Genomic DNA, 21,345 nt, shown 5'->3' with positions numbered 1-21,345 from the left:
TTCTGACTGGTGTGAGGTGATACCTCATTGTAGTTTTGATTTGCATTTCTCTAATGATTAGTGATGTTGAGCATTCTTTCATGTGTTTGTTGGCCATCTGTATATCTTCTTTGGAGAAATGTCTACTTAGGTCTTCTGCCCATTTTTGGATTGGGTTGTTTGTTCTTTTGATACTGAGCTGCATGAGCTGCTTGTAAATTTTGGAGATTAATCCTTTGTCAGTTGCTTCATTTGCAAATATTTTCTCCCATTCTGAGGGTTGTCTTTTCATCTTGTTTATGGTTTCCTTTGCTGTGCAAAAGCTTTTAAGTTTCATTAGGTCCCATTTGTTTATTTTTGTTTTTATTTCCATTTCTCTAGGAGGTGGGTCAAAAAGGATCTTGCTGTGATTTATGTCATAGAGGAACACTATTCTTTTAAGAAGTTACATTGCTAGTGTCAGAAGAAAGGGGGAAAAAAATTGATGTTTACTGTTGAGCAGGCACTCCCATCTTTGAGGAGCTCTGGTTAACGTGTAATGCAAATCACACCGCACCTTAGGGGAGGAGAATACCCAAACTAACACAGAGAGAGAATTTTATGTTTAATTTTTTCTTGTCCTGCCTTAACATATAAATTAGTTTTGTAAACTATAAATTAAAATATAATTTTTATTTCATCAACAGCTATGTAGAAATTGACTTCCTCCAGCCCTTGCTTAAAACAAAAACAAAAGCAGAAAAAAAAAAAAAGAAAGAAAGGAAAAAAAGAAACCCCAAACCTTCCTCTTAGATCTGAACAAAACCAGTTCATTTCTGCAGCTCGGGAATGGGAAGAATGATGCTGCCCTCCCCTGGCTCCAACCTACCTTTCGACCTTATTTGAGATCTTCAGAGCTCCTCTGGGGGTAGAAAACTAGAGTGCTGGGATGTTCTCTGGGTCCCCGAGTTGGTTATGACAACAATGTCAACAGTAATAATAGTAGCTGCCACTTTGGGAGGACTGATTATGGGCCAGAGGGAACCATCCTATGCACTTCTTAACCACGATAGCTCTGTGAGGCAGTCCTGGTACCATCTCCCATTAAACAGATGAGGTAACTGAGGCAGCCAGGGGCTAAGGAATTTGCTTAGGATCACAGAGCTGGTGAGTGGCAGAGCCCTGCGTCAAATGCAAGCTCTTGACCCTGAACGCTTAACCCAGTGGAAATGCTTGATGGGCATCCTTGCTTCTGCACGGGTTTCCTCCGAAGGAGACAGCCTGCTGGAGAAGCTTCCAGAAGCCGTGGGGTTCCTGGTGGTCTCTGAAGATGAGTCCCTTCTCGCTGCAGGTAGCAGTTAGCTCTCATTTGGAGTCCTGAGGCGGCAACTCCGGATTTGGTTGGAAGTGGAGAGGGGCTTGGGGAAAGGGGGAAGAGGCTCAGCAAACTTTTTCTGCAAAGAGCCTCATAGTAAATAAACATCATTGCCTGTCTCTGTCACAATTATCCAACCCTGCCCTTGTAATTAGAAAGCCTCCATGGACGATATTTCAAGTGAGTATGGCTATGTGCCAATAAAACTTTCATGGATGCCGAAATTTGAATTTCATACCATTTTCATGTGTTATGAAATAGTAATCTTATTTTAGTTTTTTCAAGCATGTAAAAAACTTAAAAACTATTAGCTCACATATAAAAATCGGGGACCAGCCAATTTTCACCCATGGGTTGTAGTTTGCCAACACATGTTCTGGATAAATCTCTGAACCTTTCTGGGCTTCCGGTCCATTATCTTGGAAATGGGAGTGGTTATTCCTGCCAGAGAATCACAGGGATAGAGGGAGGTAGGGTGAGAGGTTAGGGTACACTCAGCCCACACTACCCCAGCCACAAGAAAGACTGGTTGGTGCTATGTCAAGATAAGAAACAGGGGCTATAGGAACATGTGACAGGATTCCCTTTCCTTAGTCTGAAGCAATCAGGGAAGGCTACCTGGTAGAGGTGACCAACAGGTGCTCCACATCCCGATTTTTTTTTAAAGAAAAAAATTTTAGAGCAGTTTTAGGTTCACAGCCAAACAGAAGATACAGAGAGTTCCATATACCCGTGTGTGGGGCTGTGCTCCCACTCACACACAGCCTCCCCCATTTTCAATATGGCCCACCAGAGTGGTGAATTTGTTACAACTGATGAACCTACACTGACACAGCATCCTCACTCAAACTCCAGAGCTAACATTATGGTTCACTCTTAGTGTTGCATATTCTGTGGGTCTGGACAAATGTATAATGATGTATATCCATCGTTATAGTATCATACAGATTACTTTCACTGCCCTTAAATCAGTCTGATTTTTACAAAGCCATTTCCAGGGGCCAAAGACACTTCAGACCAGCACTGTCCAGTAATGCAGACTACGAATGTGAGCCACATTTATACTGTGAATTTTCTCCTGACCTTAGTTAAAAAGGTAAAAAGAAACAGGTGACATTTGTGTTAATGATGTATCTTATTTAATACAATAGACCCCAAAAACCAACATGAAATCAGTATGATTTTAATGGTATATTTCACATTACTTTTAAAATTCTTGTGTGAAGTTTTTGATATCTAGCATGTATTTTATACTTATGGCTCATCTCTTGAGACCAGCCTCATTAATAGCCACGTGTGACTTGTGCCAACCGTATCGGAGAGTGCAGAGGTCCAGTAGATAAATGCTTATCCTCTAAGATTGACTGACGGCAGGTTGAATGATGTATACCCTCCATCCTGTTTCCAAAAGAATTTCAAGTGACTTAAGTGTGTATAAAATAAGCATGGGAAACAGGAACAGAAGACAAAAGAAAATGAGCATGGTGGCACAAAATAGAATCAAGACTGAGACCAAAGGCATTGAGGACCTCAGTGACCTAGAAACCTGCTACAGTTGAGTTTCAAGTGCGGCTCTTTCCAGCATCCAGTGAGAAGAAGGAGCCTCAGCAGTTTTTCCATCCACAGTTTTGGGAACCAACCTTTGCTTGCAAGATGTACCTCAATCTTAAGTCAGCTAAGATCAGGCAAGGATTTCATTGATAAATAGAATCAGGGGTCCCCAAGATCATCTTCAGGTCTGATGATTTTTTAGGGCTCACAGAACTCAGAAGAGCTGTTACATTCACAGTTACAGTTTATTGCAGCAAAAGGGTACAGATTAAAATCAGCAAAAGGAAGAGGCACACGGGGCAGAGTCCAGGAGAGACCAAGCACGAGCTTGTCCTCCTCCAGTGGAGTCTTGCAAGCAGTGCTTACTTACCCAGCAATGATGTATGACACCATCCATGGCATACTGCCAACCGGGAAATCTCACCCCAGCCTTGGCGTCCGGGCTTTTTACTGGTAGATGGTCATGTAGACAAGGCTGATCCTTGCACAGCTAACTTTAATCACCAGCCCCACCCCTGAGGTCAAGCTGATACTGCATGTCCCAAAGCTCCCACCATACATCACGCTCTGAGCATAGACCACGCAGTGTGGCCCAAGGCCTCAGGGTAACAAAGATACTCCTTTTAGGCAGGACATTCCAAGGGCTCAGAGGTCACCTTCCAGGAGCCAGACTAGGACCAAACCTTTCATGTGCAGGGTGTGGACGACGCAGGCCTGCTGAGCTCATCCTTTACTGCATAAGAGTATAATGCAAATATCCTTGGAGAGCAGATATTTTGGTGCATTTCTTCAGTTTCCCACACACATGTTTCATCCATAACATCCTTCCATGTGAGGCTATCATTCAAGCACAATTCAATAAAAGTAGTTCCACAGGGAGCATGGAGAGACATAAGGCATACTCAGCCCCCAACCCTCAGTGACCTGACTTGATCCAGGGATTGTCTTGAGGCTAAACTGAGATGTCACATGTGAGGTGCACAGCAGAGAGCCTCATACCATAACTCCTCAGTGAGAGAGTTAACCTTGTAATAACAGTAGTTAATACTTGGGTATTACAGTGTGTTGGAACCCATCCTAAACAGTTAACATGTGTTAATTCCTTTATACCCCAATAGCCCTGGGAGGTAGGCACTTTTATTATTCTCATTTATAGATGAGGAAACTGAGGCAGAGAGAAGTTAGGTAACTTGCTTGAGGTCACACAGCTGTAAGTGGAGGGGCTGGGATTTGAATTCATAGTCAGGCTTGACTCTGCAGCCTCAAATAAGATGCTCAATGTTTGTTTATTTACCGACAATGTTTTATTTCTGAACCTCTGGAAGAATTGATGGCTTGCCTATCTTGTCAGCAATAACTCCTGGGAAAGCACAGGGTATCCACTTGAATGAGATCATGCTAACACAGCACCCACACCGAGACCTGAGCTGTCGGTGCCAATGGAAATGCGTGACTTAGCAGGCCATCTGTGGTGTTCCAGACACAGAGATCTTTTTATAAAGTAAGGGGGCGGCTTCCTTCCCACTCAAAAAAAAACAATAAACACACAAACAGCTGAGTTTCTCTGCCAGCTGCTGCGGTGTGTCCCATGGTGCATTTACTGGCTGAGCAGAAGCAGGGCCTGCACTCTCTCCTGTATGGGGCCTGGAAGGCCGTGCATAATCTGGCCTTCACCCACCTCCCTGTGCTGCTAGGGGTCCTCTCAACAAAACGTTCACTCACACAGTATTTGGAACACAAGAGGACAAGTCCCCTTGGGTAGGGTTGCCAGATAAAATACAGAACACTCAGTTAAATTTCAGGTAAACAACAAATCAAGTTTTTAGTATAAGTATATCCCACATAACATTGTGGGATATACTCATGAAAATTTCACTGTTCCTCTGAAATTCCAATTTAACTGGGTGTCCTGTTGTTGTTGCAGTTGTTGTTTTGCTAAATCTGGCACCCCTTCCTCTCACTCACTTCCCCTTCCTTCACTCTGCTACAGCTGCACTGGCCTCCATGCTGGTCTTCAAACACACCAGGCCTTTCCTACCTCCTGGTTGTCCCATGCTAGTCCCATTATTCCAGTGCCTGCCACTTCCTCATCTCTCTAACCTCAAAATAAATGTACTGTCACAAATTACCATACAAACCTGGTGGCTTAAAACAACAAGAATTTCTTCACTCACTGTTCTAGGGGCCAGAAGCCCGAAAGCAAGGCATTGGCAGGACTGGCTCCCTCCAGAGTCTTCAGAGAAGTACTTTTTTTTTTTTTAACGTCTTTATTGGAGTATAATTGCTTTACAATGTTGTGTTAGTTTCTGCTTTATAACAAAGTGAATCAGGGCTTCCCTTGTGGCACAGTGGTTGACAGTCCGCCTGCCGATGCAGGGGACACGGGTTCATGCCCCAGTCCGAGAGGATCCCACATGCCGCGGAGCGGCTGGGCCCGTGAGCCATGGCCGCTGAGCCTGCGCGTCCGGAGCCTGTGCTCCGCAACGGGAGAGGCCACAACAGTGAGAGGCCCACGTACCGCAAAAAAAACCAAAAAAACAAAAAAGCGTGAATCAGCTATACATATACATATATCTCCATATCTCCTTCCTCTTGAGTCTCCCTCTCACCCACCCATCCCACTCCTCTAGGTGGTCACAGAGCACTGAGCTGATCTCCCTGTGCTATGTGGCTGCTTCCCACTAGCTATCTATTTTACATGTGGTAGTGTATATATGTCCATGTCACTCTCTTACTTCATCCCAGCTTAACTTTCCCCCTCCCTGTGTCCTCAAGCCCATTCTCTACATCTGCGTCTTTATTCCTGTCCTGCCTCTAGGTTCTTCAGAACCATTTTTTTTTAGATTCCATGTATATGTGTTAGCATACAGTATTTATTTTTCTCTTTCTGACTTACTTCACTCTGTATGACAGTCTCTAGGTCCATCCACCTCACTACATATAACTCAATTTCATTTCTTTTTATGGCTGAGTAATATTGCATTGTATATAGGTGCCACATCTTCTTTATCCATTCATCTGTCAATGGACACCTACATTGCTTCCATGTCCTGGCTATTGTAAATAGAGCTGCAACGAACATTTTGGTACATGACTCTTTTTGAATTATGGTTTCCTCAGGGTATATGCCCAGTAGTGGGATTGCTGGGTCCTATGGTAGTTCTATTTTTAGTTTTTTAAGGAACCTCCGTACTGTTCTCCATAGTGGCTGTATCAACTTACATTCTCACCAACAGTGCAAGAGGGTTCCCTTTTCTCCACACCCTCTCTAGCATTTATTGTTTGTAGATTTTTTGATGATGGCCATTCTGACTGGTGTGAGGTGATATCTCATTGTAGTTTTGATTTGCATTTCTCTAATGATTACTGATGTTGAGCATCCTTTCATGTGTTTGTTAGCGATCTGTATATCTTCTTCGGAGAAATGTCTATTGAGGTCTTCAGCCCGTTTTTGGATTGGGTTGTTTGTTCTTTTGATACTGAGCTGCACGAGCTGCTTGTATATTTTGGAGATTAATCCTTTGCCAGTTGCTACATTTGCAAATATTTTCTCCCATTCTGAGGGTTGTCTTTTCATCTTGTTTATGGTTTCCTTTGCTGTGCAAAAGCTTTTAAGTTTCATTAGGTTCCATTTGTTTATTTTTGTTTTTATTTCCATTTCTCTAGGAGGTGGGTCAAAAAGGATCTTGCTGTGATTTATGTCATAGAGCGTTCTGCCTAAGTCTTCCTCTAAGAGTTTTACAGTGTCTGGCGTTACATTTAGGTCTTTAATCCATTTTGAGTTTATTTTTGTGTATGGTGTTAGGGAGTGTTCTAATTTCATTCTTTTACATGTAGCTGTCCAGTTTTCCCAACACCACTTACTGAAGAGGCTGTCTTTTCTTTATTGTATATTCTTGCCTCCTTTATCAAAAATAAGGTGACCATATGTGCATGGGTTTATCTCTGAGTTTTCTATCCTGTTCCATTGATCTATATTTCTGTTTTTGTGCCAGTACCATACTGTCTTGATTACTGTAGCTTTGTAGTATAGTCTGAAGTCCGGGAGCCTGATTCCTCCAGCTCCGTTTTTCTTTCTCAAGATTGCTTTGGCTATTCGGGGTCTTTTGTGTTTCCATACAAATTGTGAAATTTTTTATTTTAGTTCTGTGGAAAATGCCATTGGTGGTTTGATAGGGATTGCATTGAATCTGTAGATTGCTTTGGGTAGTATCGTCATTTTCACAATGTTGATTCTTCCAATCCAGAAACATGGTATATCTCTCCATCTGTTTGTATCATTTTTAATTTCTTTCATCAGTGTCTTAGAGGTTTCTGCATACAGGTCTTTTGTCTCCCTAGGTAGGTTTATTCTTAGGTATTTTATTCTTTTTATTGCAGTGGTAAGTGGGAGTGTTTCCTTAATTTCTCTTTCAAATTTTTCCTCATTAGTGTATAGGAATGCAAGAGATTTCTGTGCATTCATTTTGTATCCCGCTACTCTACCAAATTCATTGATTAGCTCTAATAGTTTTCTGGTAGCATCTTTATGATTCTCTATGTATAGTATCATGTCATCTGCAAATAGTGACAGCTTTACTTCTTCTTTTCCAATTTGGATTCCTTTTATTTCTTTTCTTCTCTGATTGCTGTGGCTAAAACTTCCAAAACTATGTTGAGTAATAGTGGTGAGAGTGGACAACCTTGTCTTGTTCCTGATCTTAGAGGAAATGGTTTCAGTTTTTCACCACTGAGAACGATGTTGGCTGTGGGTTTGTCATATACGGCCTTTATTACGTTGAGTTAAGTTCCCTCTATGCCTACTTTCTGGAGGATTTTTATCATAAATGCATGTTGAATTTTGTTGAAACCTTTTTCTGCATCTATTGAGATATTCATATGGTTTTTCTCCTTCAAGTTTTTAATATGGTGTATCACGTTGATTGATTTGCATATATTAAAGAATCCTTGCATTCCTGGGATAAACCTCACTTAATCATGGTGTATGATCCTTTTAATGTGCTGTTGGATTCTGTTTGCTAGTATTTTGTTGAGGATTTTTGCATCTACGTTCATCAGGGATATTAGCTTGTAGTTTTCTTTCTTTGTGACATCTTTGTCTGGTTTTGGTATCAGGGTGATGGTTGCCTTGTAGAATGAGTTTGGGAGTGTTCCTCCCTCTGCTATATTTTGGAAGGGTTTGAGAAGGATAGGTGTTAGCTCTTCTTTAAATGTTTGATAGAATTCTCCTGTGAAGCCATCTGGTCCTGGACTTTTGTTTGTAGGAAGATTTTTAATCACAGTCTCAATTTCAGTGCTTGTGATTGGTCTGTTTATATTTTCTATTTCTTCCTGGTTCAGTCTTGGAAGGTTGTGCTTTTCTAAGAATTTGTCCATTCCTTCCAGGTTGTCCATTTTATTGGCATATAGTTGCTTGTAGTAATCTCTCATGATCCTGTGTATTTCTGCAGTCAGTTGTTATTTCTCCTTTTTCATTTCTAATTCTGTTGATTGGAGTCTTCTCCCTTTTTTCCTTGATGAGTCTGGCTAACAGTTTATCAATTTTGTTTATCTTCTCAAAGAACAGCTTTTAGTTTTATTGATCTTTGCTATCATTTCCTTCATTTCTTTTTCATTTATTTCTGATGTGATCTTTATGATTTCTTTCCTTCTGCTAACTTTGGGATTTTTTTGTTCTTCTTTCTCTAATTGCTTTAGGTGTAAGGTTAGGTTGTTTATTTGAGATGTTTCTTGTTTCTTGAGGTAGGATTGTATTGCTATAAACTTCCCTCTTAGAACTGCTTTTGCTGTTTCACATAGGTTTTGAGTCATCGTGTTTTCATTGTCATTGGTCTCTAGGTATTTTTTGGTTTCCTCTTTGATTTCTTCAGTGGCCTCTTGGTTATTAAGTAGTGTATTGTTTGGCCTCCATGTGTTTGTATTTTTTACAGATTTTTTTCCTGTAATTGATATCTAGTCTCATAGCATTGTGGTCAGAAAAGATACTTGATACGATTTCAATTTTCTTAAATTTACCAAGGCTTGATTTGTGACCCAAGATATGATCTATCCTGGAGAATGTTCCATAAGCACTTGAGAAGAAAGTGTATTCTGTTGTTTTTGGATGGAATGTCCTATAAATATCAATTAAGTCCATCTTGTTTAATGTATCATTTAAAGCTTGTTTCCTTATTTATTTTCATTTTGGATGATCTGTCCATTGGTGAAAGTGGGGTGCTAAAGTCCTCTACTATGATTGTGTTACTGTCGATTTCCCATTTTATGGCTGTTAGTATTTGCCTTATGTATTGAGGTGCTCCTATGTTGGGTGCGTAAATATTTACAATTGTTATATCTTCTTCTTGGATCGATCCCTTGATCATTATGTAGTGTCCTTCTTTGTCTCTTGTAATAGTATTTATTTTAAAGTCTATTTTGTCTGATATGAGAATTGCTACTCCAGCTTTCTTTTGATTTCCATTTGTATGGGATATCTTTTCCATCCCCACACTTTCAGTCTGTATGTGTCCCTAGGTCTGAGGAGGGTCTCTTGTAGACAGCATATATACAGGTCTTGTTGTTGTATTCATTCATCCAGTCTGTGTCTTTTGGTGGGAGCATTTAATCCATTTACATTTAAGGTAATTATCGATATGTATGTTCCTATTACCATTTTCTTAATTGTTTGGGGTTTGTTATTGGAGGTCTTTTCCTTCTCTTGTGTTTCCTGCCTAGAGAAGTTCCTTTAACATTTGTTGTAAAGCTGTTTTTGTGGTGCTGAATTCTCTTAGCTTTTTCTTGTCTGTAAATGTTTTAATCTCTCCTTCGAATCTGAATGAGATCCTTACTGGGTAGAGTAATGTTGGTTGTAGGTTTTTCGCTTTCATCACTTTAATTATGTCCTGCCACTCCCTCTTGGCTTGCAGAGTTTCTGCTGAAAGATCAGCTGCTGACCTTATGGTGATTGCCTTGTATGTTATTTATTGTTTTTCCCTTGCTGCTTTTAATATTTTTTCATTGTATTCAATTTTTGATAGTTTTATTAATATGTGTCTTGGCGTGTTTCTCCTTTGATTTATCCTGTATGGGACTCTCTGTGCTTCCTGGACTTGATTGACTATTTCCTTTCCCATATTAGGGAAATTTTCAACTATAATGTCTTCAAATATTTTCTCAGTCCCTTTCTTTTTCTCTTCTTCTTCTGGGACCCTTATAATTCAAATGTTGGTGCGTTTAATGTTGTCCCAGAAGTCTCTGAGACTGTCCTCAATTCTTTTAATTCTTTATTCTGCTCTGCAGTAGTTATTTCCACTATTTTATCTTCCAGGTCACTTATCCATTCTTCTGCCTCAGTTATTCTGCTACTGATTCCTTCTAGAGAATTTTAAATTTCATTTATTGTGTTTTTCATCATTGTTTGTTTGCTCTTTAGTTCTTCTAGGTCCTTGTTAAACGTTTCTTGTATTTTCTCCATTCTAGTTCCAAGATTTGGGATTATCTTTACTGTCAATTACTCTGAATTCTTTTTCAGGTACACGGCCTGTTTCCTCTTCATGTGTTTGGTCTGGTGGGTTTTTACCTTGCTCCCTCATCTTCTGTGTGTTTCTCTGACTTCTCATTTTGCTTTACTTACTGTGTTTGGGTCTCCTTTTCGCAGGCTACAGGTTTGTAGTTCCTGTTGTTTTTGGTGTCTGCTCCCAGCGGTTAAGGTTGGTTCAGTGGGTTGTGTAGGCTTCCTGGTGGAGGGGACTGGTGCCTGTGTTCTGGTGGATGAGGCTGGATCTTGTCTTTCTGGTGGGTGGGACCGCGTCCGGTGGTGTGTTTTGCAGTGTCTGTGACCTTATGATGATTTTAGGCAGCCTCTCTGCTAACGTGTGGGGTTGTGTTCCTGTCTTGCTAGTTGTTTGGCATAAGGTGTCCAGCACTGTAGCTTGCTGGTTGTTGAGTGGAGCTGGGTCTTAGCATTGAGATGGAGATCTCTGAGAGAGCTTTCACCATTTGATATTACGTGGAGCTGGGAGGTCTCTGGTGGGCCAATGTCCTGAACTCGGCTCTCCCACCTCAGTGGCACAGGCCTGACACCCAGCCGGAGCAGCAAGACCCTGTCAGTCACACGGCTTTTGGGAAGTCTGGGGTCTTCTGCCAGCATTCAGTAGCTGTTCTGTAGGAGTTGTTCCACTTGTAGATGTATTTCTGATGTATTTGTGGGGAGGAAGGTGATCTCCACATCTTACTCCTCTGCCATCTTGAAGGTCCCTCTCTGCTTCACTTTGACAGTTTTGCGCACTACTGGTGGGTAATAAGATTGCTTATGCAAAAACCTTGGAATTCTTACAGAGTTGCCAAGAAGGTTAAACTAGATAATGCACCTAGTATAAGCCCAGCATGAAGAGGCACTCGATAACACCCAGCTTCATCCTCATTGGCTGCTTTCAGTTGGCAGGATAGGAAGACATAGGGCTGCTTGAAGATTAGATGAGCCAAGTAGCTGCCCAACATCACACGTCCTGTAAGTAATGTCCAGCTGTGATATCAAGCCAGCCATGTGGCTCCAGCATCCATCAGCATTTCTGAACCACTCTGTTGTGCTGCCACTTGTTCTTTTCTTTGTGCTTGGTCTAGTTCCGCTTGCTCAGAGGGTGCCGCATGCAGAGTCCTTGCACCCAACACTTAAGACTGGAGTTCCTAGTGTGAAACATCAGCACCAACACCTGGATTCAAGATGATGGTGGCGGGTCGTGTGCCAGAAGTACCTTTTTTTTTCTTTCCTGCCTCTTCCAGCTTCTGCCAGGATTTTTTGGCTTGTGGCCACGTCCTCCAGTCTCTGCCTCCGTCTTCACGTTGCCTTCTCCACTCTATGTGTTTCTATGTCCTTTTTTCTCATGGCATCCAGTCCCTGACTTCATTGCCCTTTTCACAAACTGTAATCATTTTATTTTCCTTCCTTCCTCCTGCCCTCCCACCCTTCCTTCCATCTTCAAAACATATTACTCTGTGCCCAGCTTTGTGGTGGGTTCTGGGAGACCAGAAGCCACCCAAACAGGCAGAACCTGCCCTCTCATAGTCTTGTGATAATAAATAACTTTACTGGGCTTCCCTGGTGGCACAGTGACTAAGAATCCACCTGCCAAGCAGGGGACACGGGTTTGATCCCTTGTCCAGTAAGATCCTACATGACATGGAGCAACTAAGCCCGTGTGCCACAACTACTGACCCTGTTCTCTAGAGCCCGTGAGCCACAACTACTTGAGCCCGTGTGCTGTAACTACTGAAGCCCACGTGCCTAGAGCCCATGCTCCACAACAAGAGAAGCCACCGCAATGAGAAGCCTGCACACTGCAATGAATAGTAGCCCTCGCTCACTAAAACTATAGAAGGCCCTTGTGCAGCAACGAAGACCCAATGGAACCAAAAATAAATAAATAAAGTAAATTTTAAAAAATAACTTCACTGTTTTCTGAGAGATTATTGATCACTGTTGTGCCCCCATCCCCCCAACTGTAGGCGCTGTGAGGATGGGGGCCTTGCCTATCTTTTTCACCCCTGTATTCTTTCCACCTGCACGTAGTAGGTGCTCCAAAACAATCTTTGTTGATTGAATTGAATTACTCTCAAGCTCCTCAAGGAGTGAAACATGTAATCCCTGTCTTTGCCGTTTTAGGTTTTGGAAGATCCATCCGGATATTCTCGGCAGACTCACAGGGGTTTCATCGATTCATGGTCACCGACCTTGAACATGAAGACATGGTGGAGATGGCCATTTCTGGTCCTGAAAACAATCTGATTGTCACTGGGTCCCAGGATGCACTCATTCAGGTAAGGGGGAGATGCATGTCCCATCATCCTCACCTCCACCTCCGGAATAGAAAGTATGATTCTTTAGGGATCTTTTGGCTTCAAAATACAGAAACCTGTAAAAACGAGTGTGGGCGAAACAGAGCAGGTCATTGGGCCAGATATGGGGGTGTCTCCTGGGACCCAGAGACAGACCTGAGGGGAATTACCAAAATATTCAATGAAGGTTATAGCATTCCCACTAAACTTGAAATACTGGGAAGATTTTGGCCTTCAGAGTGGAGCAGGGATATGTAGAGGGGAGGAAAATTCCTGTTAAGCTCAAAGTTCTCCAAGCTAGGGAGAAAAGCATGTGATAATTTTCCAACATTCTGGTCTTAGGACCTCTTTAGATTTTTAAAAATTATTGAGAATCCTCAAGGAGCTTTCATTTATGTGGGTTATATCAATATGATTCATATATTTTTTAACAAATTATCTATTTTGGAATGGTTTTAGGATTTACAGAAGAGTTGCAAACAGAGCACAGAGGGCATATATATATAGATAGATAGATAGATATAGATATAGATATATAGAATAGATATAGATATAGATATCTACTCTTTATCCAGCTGCCCCCAATGTTAACATCTCATATCACATTGATCCCATTACCAAAACCAAGAAATTCACGTTGGGACAGTATTATTAACTCATCTACAGGCTTTGATTCTATTTCACTAGTTTTCCCCCAAATGCCATTTTCCAAATCCTGTCTTGCATTTAGTATCTATTGATAATTGCCATATTACAATTTTTATTTTACTTTTTTATTTTTATAAATTTATTTATTTATTTATTTTTGGCTGCATTGGTTCTTCATTGCTGTGCGCAGGCTTTCTCTAGTTGCGGTGAGCGGGGGCTACTCTTCATTGCAGTGCGTGGGCTTCTCATTGTGGTGGCTTCTCTTGCCGCAGAACATGGGCTCTAGGCATGCGGGCTTCAATAGTTGCGTTACACAGGCTCAGTAGTTGTGGCACATGGACTTAGTTGCTCCTGGTATGTAGGATCTTTCTGGACCAAGGATCAAACCTGTGTCCCCTGAATTGGCAGGCAGATTCTTAACCACTGCGCCACCAGGGAAGTCCCATATTACAATTTTTAAATGACAAAATCTAAAAATACTTCTGCATTAATTCATTAACATAACATGTCAACATAATAAATACTCTTATGAAAAAACGTATGTTTTCTGAAAACAACAAAAAAGTCGTGAGAAGGGTGTCATCGTTTCAACATTTTGGCATGCCTCTTTCTTGTCTGGCTTACTAGAAGAAGTGTCATATTTGATTCTGCATTCTCCTATCTGTTGTGATAAACATGTCCCATAGCTTCTGGAAGACTCCACTGGTTACTTATGAGAGTAAGAGGGTGGAAGAAGGCAAGTGACTTCTTAAATTATTGTGAAAATAATTCTGCTTTTGCAGAACTCCCTGAAAACCCTCTTTTGCAGAACCACCCAGCGGGGTACCTTCCAGGGTTTCCCTGGAACACACTTTGAGAACTGCTATGGTAGCTGATTAGTGAGATGTAAGGAAGTTTGACGGGGTGAGGAGATGTGAAGGCCCTCGAGCTAGAGCCTAAAAGTTTACTTTAGGTGGACAGATGAACTTAAGCCTGCTTCTGAGCTACGGCAGCATAAGAAGTCAGCTCTGCCCCTCTGCTTCCGTCCTCAGGTGTGGAGTCTATCAGAGCAGTGGAGTCTGCTAGACGTCTTGGAAGGCGTTGGGGCCCCCGTGAGCCTGCTGACTCGGGGTGGGCCGTTGGTGGCATCTGCTTCCCATTGGTCCTCATCTTTAAAGTCTGGGATCTCACCCATGCTCAGAAGCCAAGGACCTCTACCTCATTTCTAGACCGCACTGGCCTCACTGCAGTGTCACACATTGGAAGCTATGTTTACTTCCCTAAAATTGGGGACAAAACCAAAGTCACCATTTGAGACCTGGCAGAAGGTTTGTAAGATATAAGCACAGTCATTTGTGTGGGTAAGAACTGAAGCCCCTGTCTAGGTCTGTTTGGGCTCTTATAACAAAACACCATCAATGGAGAGGGGGGCAGATTAAACAGCAGACACTTATTTCTCATGGTTCTAGAGGCTGGAAAGTCTGAGATCAAGGCACTGGCAGATTGGTGTCTGTTGAGATCCCACTTCCTGGTTCGCAGACGGACACATTCTCATTGCATCCTCACATGGCAGAGAGCAGAGAAAGAAGCAAGCTCTCATGTCTCCTCTGATAAGAGCACCAATCCCATTCACGGGGGCTCCACCCTCATGATCTAATCACCTTCCAAAGGCCCCACCTCCTAATACCATCACATTCTGGGTTAGGACTTCAACATGAATTTTGGGATGGGACACAAACATTCAGTCCACGACACCCCACTCCAGTTAGGTTAAAAGTGGCTAATAGAAAACAGGACCTGATTTTATAAATTTCCAGCATATAGTAATCGATTATCTGGTGGTCAATTCCTGTTTCAGTTGAGGCTTCCCTGGAGGTAGGGCTCCTGATGGGGATATTTGCACAAATAGTGTATAGAGGGGAGCTCCCAGGAGGGAGAAAGGAAGCTGGGCAGGGGCAGGACTGAGCATGGAGGTGGGCTCAGCCTGACCCCATGAGGAGCCCTGGACTGTGAACTGTACTTCACAGTTGTCCCATCTTAAAGCAAGGGGGCCGGCCTTTTCACTCCTATATCAGGCTGTCCTTGGCCTGGTGCAATCCTGGGTGGTGGGCACAGCCCCCAGGCATTTCCAAATGAGGTGCTTCCTTCAATCAATGGCTCTAGGAGGCCTCGGATCTGGGTGAACTGACCGGTAAAGGGGGTCTGGGCATGTCACCAATAGTATCTGCTCAATCCCCACTGGGTGGGTGGAGGTGTAGAAATTCCTCATTAATGATAAAATAATACGAGAAAAGAAATTTGCTCTCAGGTTCATGTCTGGATTTGACAGACATTTGTTTAGCACTAGCCTCGCGGCTGAGCTCTGGGAGTTAGCAGTGAACAAGACAGATGAGGTTACAAATTTTGAGGTGCTTGCCTGCTAGTTATGGGGCAGAGCAAGATGCAAAGAAATAGAGCAGGGTGGAGGGCGATGAGACAGGAGTCAGCAAACTACAGACCAAGGGCCAAATCTAGACACACCCATTTGTTTACATAGTATTTTGGGCTGCTTTGGGGGCTACACCAGCAAGGTTAAGTGGTTACAGCAGAGAGTATACAGCCTACAAGGTAAAAATATTACTCTCCTGTCCCTTACAGAAGTTGGTAAAAGGAAACATTTGGGATGAGAGGTCACGTGAGGCCATGAACACCAGGGAAAGGCATGTACATTTGTTCTGTTCTGAGGGGAGTGAGAAGTCTTCGGAGGGTGTTAGGCAAGGCAGTGAGATGCTGCAATTTTCATTTTTTAAAGCTTGGATGATTGGCAGGCAAGAGTGGAAGCAGGGAAACTGGCAGTAGCCAAGTTGAAGAGGATGGGTAATGTAAGCATTTTTTAAAATCCTTAAAATTTGGAACCGGCACCCCTGTGATCTGGTCTTGATCCAGTCTTCTTCCCATGGCAGGCGGGAAGCAAGATGCCCTGGACACCTCTAATGAGGTCAGGTGTCTGGAGGTCGCTGAGCAGGCCAATCTCCTTTTCACCGGCCTCGTTTTGGGGATCGTCCTGGTGTTCCCACTGAATTCCAGACAGGATGTGATGTGCATCCCTCCTCCAGAAGCCCAGAAAGCCGTCAACTGCATGGCCCTTAGTAAGGACGAGGGACACCTGGCCATCGCCTATGACAACATTGTCCTGGTGCTGGACACCAGCCCCGGGGACCCTTGACCAGTCATCGACAGGCCAACCTACAGCTTCTATAGCCAGCTGCCTGACACCATAGCAAGCGTCGCTGTTCTGACTACCGCGTGATCTATGGCATGACCAAAAGAGACCTCTTCCTTTATGAATGTGAGAATTCCAAGGTGTTCCTTCTGGAGGCCCACGGGAGCCAAGTCACCTGTGTGAAGGTCAGCCACAAAGAGCAGCTGGCAGTCAGTGGGTCCGAGGAAGCCCTGCTGTGTCTCTGGGACCTTCAGGCATGCAAGTGGAAATTTGAGATGAGCTACACGGTGAGTAGCCCATCCCCACCACGTACACACTAGGTTCTGGCATTAGAAAACTGATGACACATTTATTAAGTGCATGCCAGGTGCCACCAACCAGGGTCGGGGCTATGGTGAGTCAAGTGAGAAGTCCTCGCCTCTAGAACATGGTTTAAGGGGGTGCCAAAATCCTTGGCCATCCAGAGAGATATTTTAGTGCAGTGTTTAAAAAAATCAAAATAAATGCAAAAATCCACAAAGAACAAAATATCAATATTTAAAATAAAGACAGGATCAAATCCTGCACTGGCACAGCCCTGCCTCACTCTTCTCACCCTAATCCTGACTGGCCTTTCTTTCACCCAAATGTTTTGATTGTACAACCTATGCCGGGCTCTTTCTAGTGCCGAGGAAGTAGCTGTGACCAGGGCAGACAGTGTCCCACCTCTTGGAGGCACATTCTAGTAGGGGAGACACTGTGAGCTCTGGGAAGGCAGGATTTTTGTGTGTTTTGTTCACTTAGGTGGCCCCTGTCCCTAAGAGAGCTCTTGACCACTAAATGTCTGTGAAATAAAAACAAAGCAGCAGGGGCTTCCCTGGTGGCGCAGTGGTTGAGAGTCTGCCTGCCGATGCAGGGGACACGGGTTCGTGCCCCGGTCTGGGGGGATCCCACATGCCGCGGAGCGGCTGGGCCCGTGAGCCATGGCCGCTGGGCCTGCGCGTCCGGAGCCTGTCCTCCGCGACGGGGGGGGCCACAGCAGTGAGAGGCCCGCGTAACGCATAAAAAAAAAAAAACAAAAACAAAGCAGCAGGGCTTCCCTGGTGGCACAGTGGTTGAGAGTCCACCTGCCGATGCAGGGGATACGGGTTCGTGCCCCCGTCTGGGAGGATCCCACATGCCGCGGAGCAGCTGGGCCCGTGAGCCATGGCCGCTGAGCCTGCGCGTCCGGAGCCTGTGCTCCGCAGTGGGAGAGGCCACAGCAGTGGGAGGCCCGCGTACCGCCAAAACAAAAACAAAAACAAAGCAGGAAATACATGATGGTTGGGGTGCAGCAAGAGCTTTGAAGAAAAATAGGGCAAGATAAAGAGAGGTAGAGATGGGCAAGGGCTGCTATTTAAGAAGGTCAGATAAGTCTTGTGGAACAGCATTCTAGGCAGAAGGAACAGCAACTGTGAAGGCTCTGAAAAGGGAAACTGGTGACTTCTTTTCGTACAAAATGTCTAAGACAGTTTGCACTGTCCATCTCGTAAGGGGTTATAATTTTTGTATCAATATGATTAAGAGCTGTATTATATATTTACAAATTCACATTATGTAATTATGCAAAATATACATATTAAAATATCATTCTATAATTTAATCCTCACAACAATCTTGTAAGGTTGTTGCTATTATTCCAGTTTCTCAGATGGAGAACAAAGATTATACCTTAGGTTGCAAGATATAAAAATTGTTAATAAACTAAGGGAGACGATCTTGTAACTAAGAGAACAGAATATGTGTAGTTTTGTCTTAAAAAGCCTTCATCCCACTTGACATTTATTTTTATGAAGCCACTATAAGGCTCAGATGTAAGTAATCTTTTGCCTCGTTGAGATGGGAAATGTTACCACAGCAGTTAAATACACCTAGCTTTTTGGTTTTTTTAAAAAAATAAAACTTAATTTGGAATGATTTTTTTCTGAGATTTTTTTTTTATGGGGACCATTTTTTAAAGTCTTTATCAAATTTGTTACAACATTGCTTCTGTTACATGTCTTGGTTTCTTGGCTGCAAGGCATGTAGGACCTTAGCTCCCCAAGCAGGGATCGAACCCACACCCCCCGCATTGGAAGGTGAAATCCCAACCACTGGACCACCAGGAAAGTCCCTGGAATGATTTTAGATTTACAGATTAAGTTGTGAAGATAGTGCAAATGTTCCCATTTACCTACCCCTCACCCAGCTTCCCCTGATATTAACATCTTATGCAACTAGAGTACCTTTGTCAAAACTAAGAAAGTAACATGGGAAAAATATCATTAGCTATCAACTTTATTGGGATCATATGTTTTTCAGTGAATTCTCTTTTTCTGTTCTAGGATCCCAAATTGCATTTAGCATATAGCTTTTAATTAAATACAATTGGAGCTAATACTTGTATAACCAAGGTCATTTAAGAAATTAAACCCTATAATTCCCATTCTCCAGTGCAAAATGTCACTAATCCTCTCAATCCAATCTCTTTGAAGACGTGTTTTGGTCCTGGGAATATCGATGCTACCCATCTTTCCAGGTTTTAACTTGATCCATCTCTCAAAAGGTGCCTATAAGTCTGGCTTCCCATACGAGTGCCTTGAGGCTGCACTCCTAGGTGTCTTTCAGTCTGAAATCAAGATCACATTACCTTTTTCATCAGAGTTCTTACTGTAGAGGAGTCCAATGTGCTTGCTTCTCCAAGGATGACAAGTACGTCTACGCAGGCTTGAAAGATCGCTCCCTAATCGTCTGGAGTGTGCTGGATGGTGAGTCATTTTGCTTTGCAGGTAGGACTGAGCTTAGATCTGGAAATGAAATGACTCTGTTCTGGATCCTGGCCATTAGAGGGCCCCACTCCAGCCTCCCCTAGCTGGGTCCCTCTGCTTAGAGAAGTATCTGCAGGCTCAGGGGACAGACCCAATGGGAGCTTACCTCCTCCTCTAGACCCATGCTCTGGGTACCTAGAACTCCAGAACACCCTCCCCACCTGCCCAGGAGCCCTCTTTAGGGCCTGTGCAGGCCTCTTCCCCAGCTCTATCTTTCTGAAAGTAGGCTGTGCCTCTTGTGTATACACCCCCAGACTTGGAGGGTGGTCTTGGAGTGGTGTGCATGGAGTCTGGAAGTGTGAGCTAGGTTGGGGGGTTCACATGAGACCTCTAGGGATATAAGATGGAGCTGGATGTGGGAAGAGAAGCGGGCAAGCCACAGACAGCTGGGCTCTCCCACACCATTACATTCTGGTATGTAACTGAGGAGCCCAAGAATCCTCAACCCAAACCTGATCTTCCAGGTGGTTCTGGAGGTACATCCATCAGCATAGAAGGATAGAACATGTTTCATTTAATAGTTTATTAGCTAGATTTGCAATGTTCACATGTTGTATCTTATAGGATGTTGACCTTCATTCATTCTCTTTCCTTAGACCCTGTAAATGTTTGGGGCATCTTAAGATCAACCACTTTGAAAACCTCACATCTCTCACTCTGTTCAATATTACACTAAGGACATAGTAACAGGAGTTAACATTTCTTGTGTCCTGGGTACTGTCACCATGCCATTTAATTCTCTCAATAGGCATCACCACTTTACAAAATTTGAGGCTCTGAGAGATGGGGTGGGCTGTGGTTTCAAGCTGGTCTGCCTGGTCCCCATGGTCACCTCTGTCACATTCTGCTGTAGAGAAAGGAACCCTTATGACACTGGCAGGGGTTTAGGAGCTATTGTTATCTCCATCTGACAAATGAAGAGCTGAAGTTCAGAGTGATTAAGGAACTTTCCCAAGGTCACAAAGCAAGTAAGTGGCTGAGTGAATATCAGGTAGAGTTGAATACACTGTAATCGAATACAGTATAACTGAAAACATTGTGATTGCATCATTATAATTGAATACATTATAATCTAATACATTGTAGTCTAATACAGAGTAACAAAGATGCCTGGCCAAAAGATGATGGCTCAGAAGGTGAGGTCTGTGGATTGTGGCCTTAAAAGCCCATCCGGTGCAGGTTCACAACATGTCTTCCCATTCCTCCTCCAATAATAATATTTACTGAATTCGCTCTGGCTGAAACTGATAGTTAGCACCTGACATGCATGACATCTTCAAATCTTCAGAATTCCCCTCAGCAGGTAGGCTCAGTTATTGTTCGCATATTGCAGATGAAGCAAGAGGGACTCTGAGAGGCTGGCTTTCATGCCTAAGCTAGTAAGGGGCATAGCAGAGATTTGACCCCGTGCAGCCAACTCTCAATGTGTGAGATTGGATCTCTGTGGCCACATTTTTATCAGTTGTACCCTCCCCTCCACTTCCCCCGACAGGCACACTGCTGGCCATCCAGTTTGTCCATGCCGTGGTGAACAGAATCATCCCAACCTCCAATGGCTTCATTGCCCCCACCACACATGGCTATCTCATCTGTGAACGTTTCCAGTGCCCTTCATCAAGAATCTCACAACAGGACTCTCTCAAGAACTTCAAAAAAGCAGTGTAGATGGTCAAATCCAGGCAGAGAGAAGAGCCGGTTGCTGCTGCAGGAGCAGGACTCAAGATCAGGGAGTGCCCAGGGAAACGAATCTAAATCAAACAAATGCTCACAAGTCTGCCTGCTAGTGTAAACCCCCTGTGTCTCCAGTGAGTTAGCCCCATTCAACCTGAAGCAAAAAGACTGTATGTGTTGATGTATATCTGGACCCAAAGCCTCCGATTATGTGACCCAGACCTTGCTTCCTACCACCTTTCAGTTTTTTTTCTCCTCCTTGTCAGCTTCATTTACAGACCCAACACCCCCAAGTTAGCAACATGACAGCAAAGTTCAGTAGA

At 43.3% G+C, this 21,345-nt stretch overlaps 1 protein-coding gene across 1 annotated transcript in view; it reads left to right on the top strand.

The window, feature by feature from the left end:
* Positions 1–21,140, top strand: part of NWD1 (NACHT and WD repeat domain containing 1) — a 74,803-nt gene extending 53,663 nt beyond the window's left edge. The window contains 9 exon segments of the mRNA XM_032628158.1: positions 1,218–1,309; positions 12,525–12,679; positions 14,377–14,491; positions 14,494–14,652; positions 16,267–16,596; positions 16,599–16,813; positions 19,186–19,291; positions 20,844–21,060; positions 21,062–21,140. Coding sequence (XP_032484049.1) covers positions 1,218–1,309; positions 12,525–12,679; positions 14,377–14,491; positions 14,494–14,652; positions 16,267–16,596; positions 16,599–16,813; positions 19,186–19,291; positions 20,844–21,060; positions 21,062–21,140 — 1,468 coding nt within the window.
* Positions 21,141–21,345: the final 205 nt, after the last annotated feature.

This window comes from Phocoena sinus, chromosome 3 (assembly GCF_008692025.1).
Source record: "Phocoena sinus isolate mPhoSin1 chromosome 3, mPhoSin1.pri, whole genome shotgun sequence".
NCBI lineage: Eukaryota > Metazoa > Chordata > Mammalia > Artiodactyla > Phocoenidae > Phocoena > Phocoena sinus.
The sequence above is the reverse complement of the archived record's forward strand: the minus strand, read 5'-3'. Positions and strand labels throughout refer to the sequence as shown.